Source organism: Calidris pugnax, unplaced genomic scaffold (genome assembly GCF_001431845.1).
Source record: "Calidris pugnax isolate Ruff unplaced genomic scaffold, ASM143184v1 scaffold275, whole genome shotgun sequence".
Taxonomy (NCBI): domain Eukaryota; kingdom Metazoa; phylum Chordata; class Aves; order Charadriiformes; family Scolopacidae; genus Calidris; species Calidris pugnax.
This window is the reverse complement of record NW_015091057.1, coordinates 133289-133681: the sequence shown is the minus strand read 5'-3', so window position 1 is coordinate 133681 and position 393 is coordinate 133289. Positions and strand designations below refer to the sequence as shown.

Genomic DNA, 393 nt, shown 5'->3' with positions numbered 1-393 from the left:
AGCCCCTGGGGGGGTGGGGGGGGGGGGGGGGGGAATGTCACTTGTGGGTCCTCTCCTGACCCTCTCCCCCACCTACTTCACTCCCACCCCACAGGTTTTACAGCCCTGAAGGGGAGAGGGACCCCCGGGGCCGGTGCCTGCCCTGCGCCGCCGCTCCCCGAAGCACCCTGGGGTGCCCAGGTGGGTGCTGGCTCCAGAGATGTCCCCCCAAGTTCTGTGGGTGCTGAAAGAGCACGTTCCTCCTGGAGGACACCATGGGATGTGTCCTTCTCAAGAGCAAGGCTGACGTCCCACGGGGATGTGGCAGCTGAGAACATCTCCATTTGTGACACAAATGGCTCCCTGCTTCCCCCTGAAGCAGGGCTACTGGGGGAAAATGGGATTTAATCCCCC

General features: G+C 63.9%; 1 protein-coding gene across 1 annotated transcript in view; it reads left to right on the top strand.

Moving 5' to 3' along the window:
- LOC106896559 (tumor necrosis factor receptor superfamily member 19L-like) overlaps positions 1 to 393 on the top strand; it is a 4393-nt gene that overhangs the window by 1827 nt on the left and 2173 nt on the right. Inside the window, exon 4 of the mRNA XM_014956649.1 lies at positions 95 to 180. Within this exon, the coding sequence (XP_014812135.1) occupies positions 95 to 180 (86 nt within the window). The remainder of the gene's footprint in view (positions 1 to 94; positions 181 to 393) is intronic.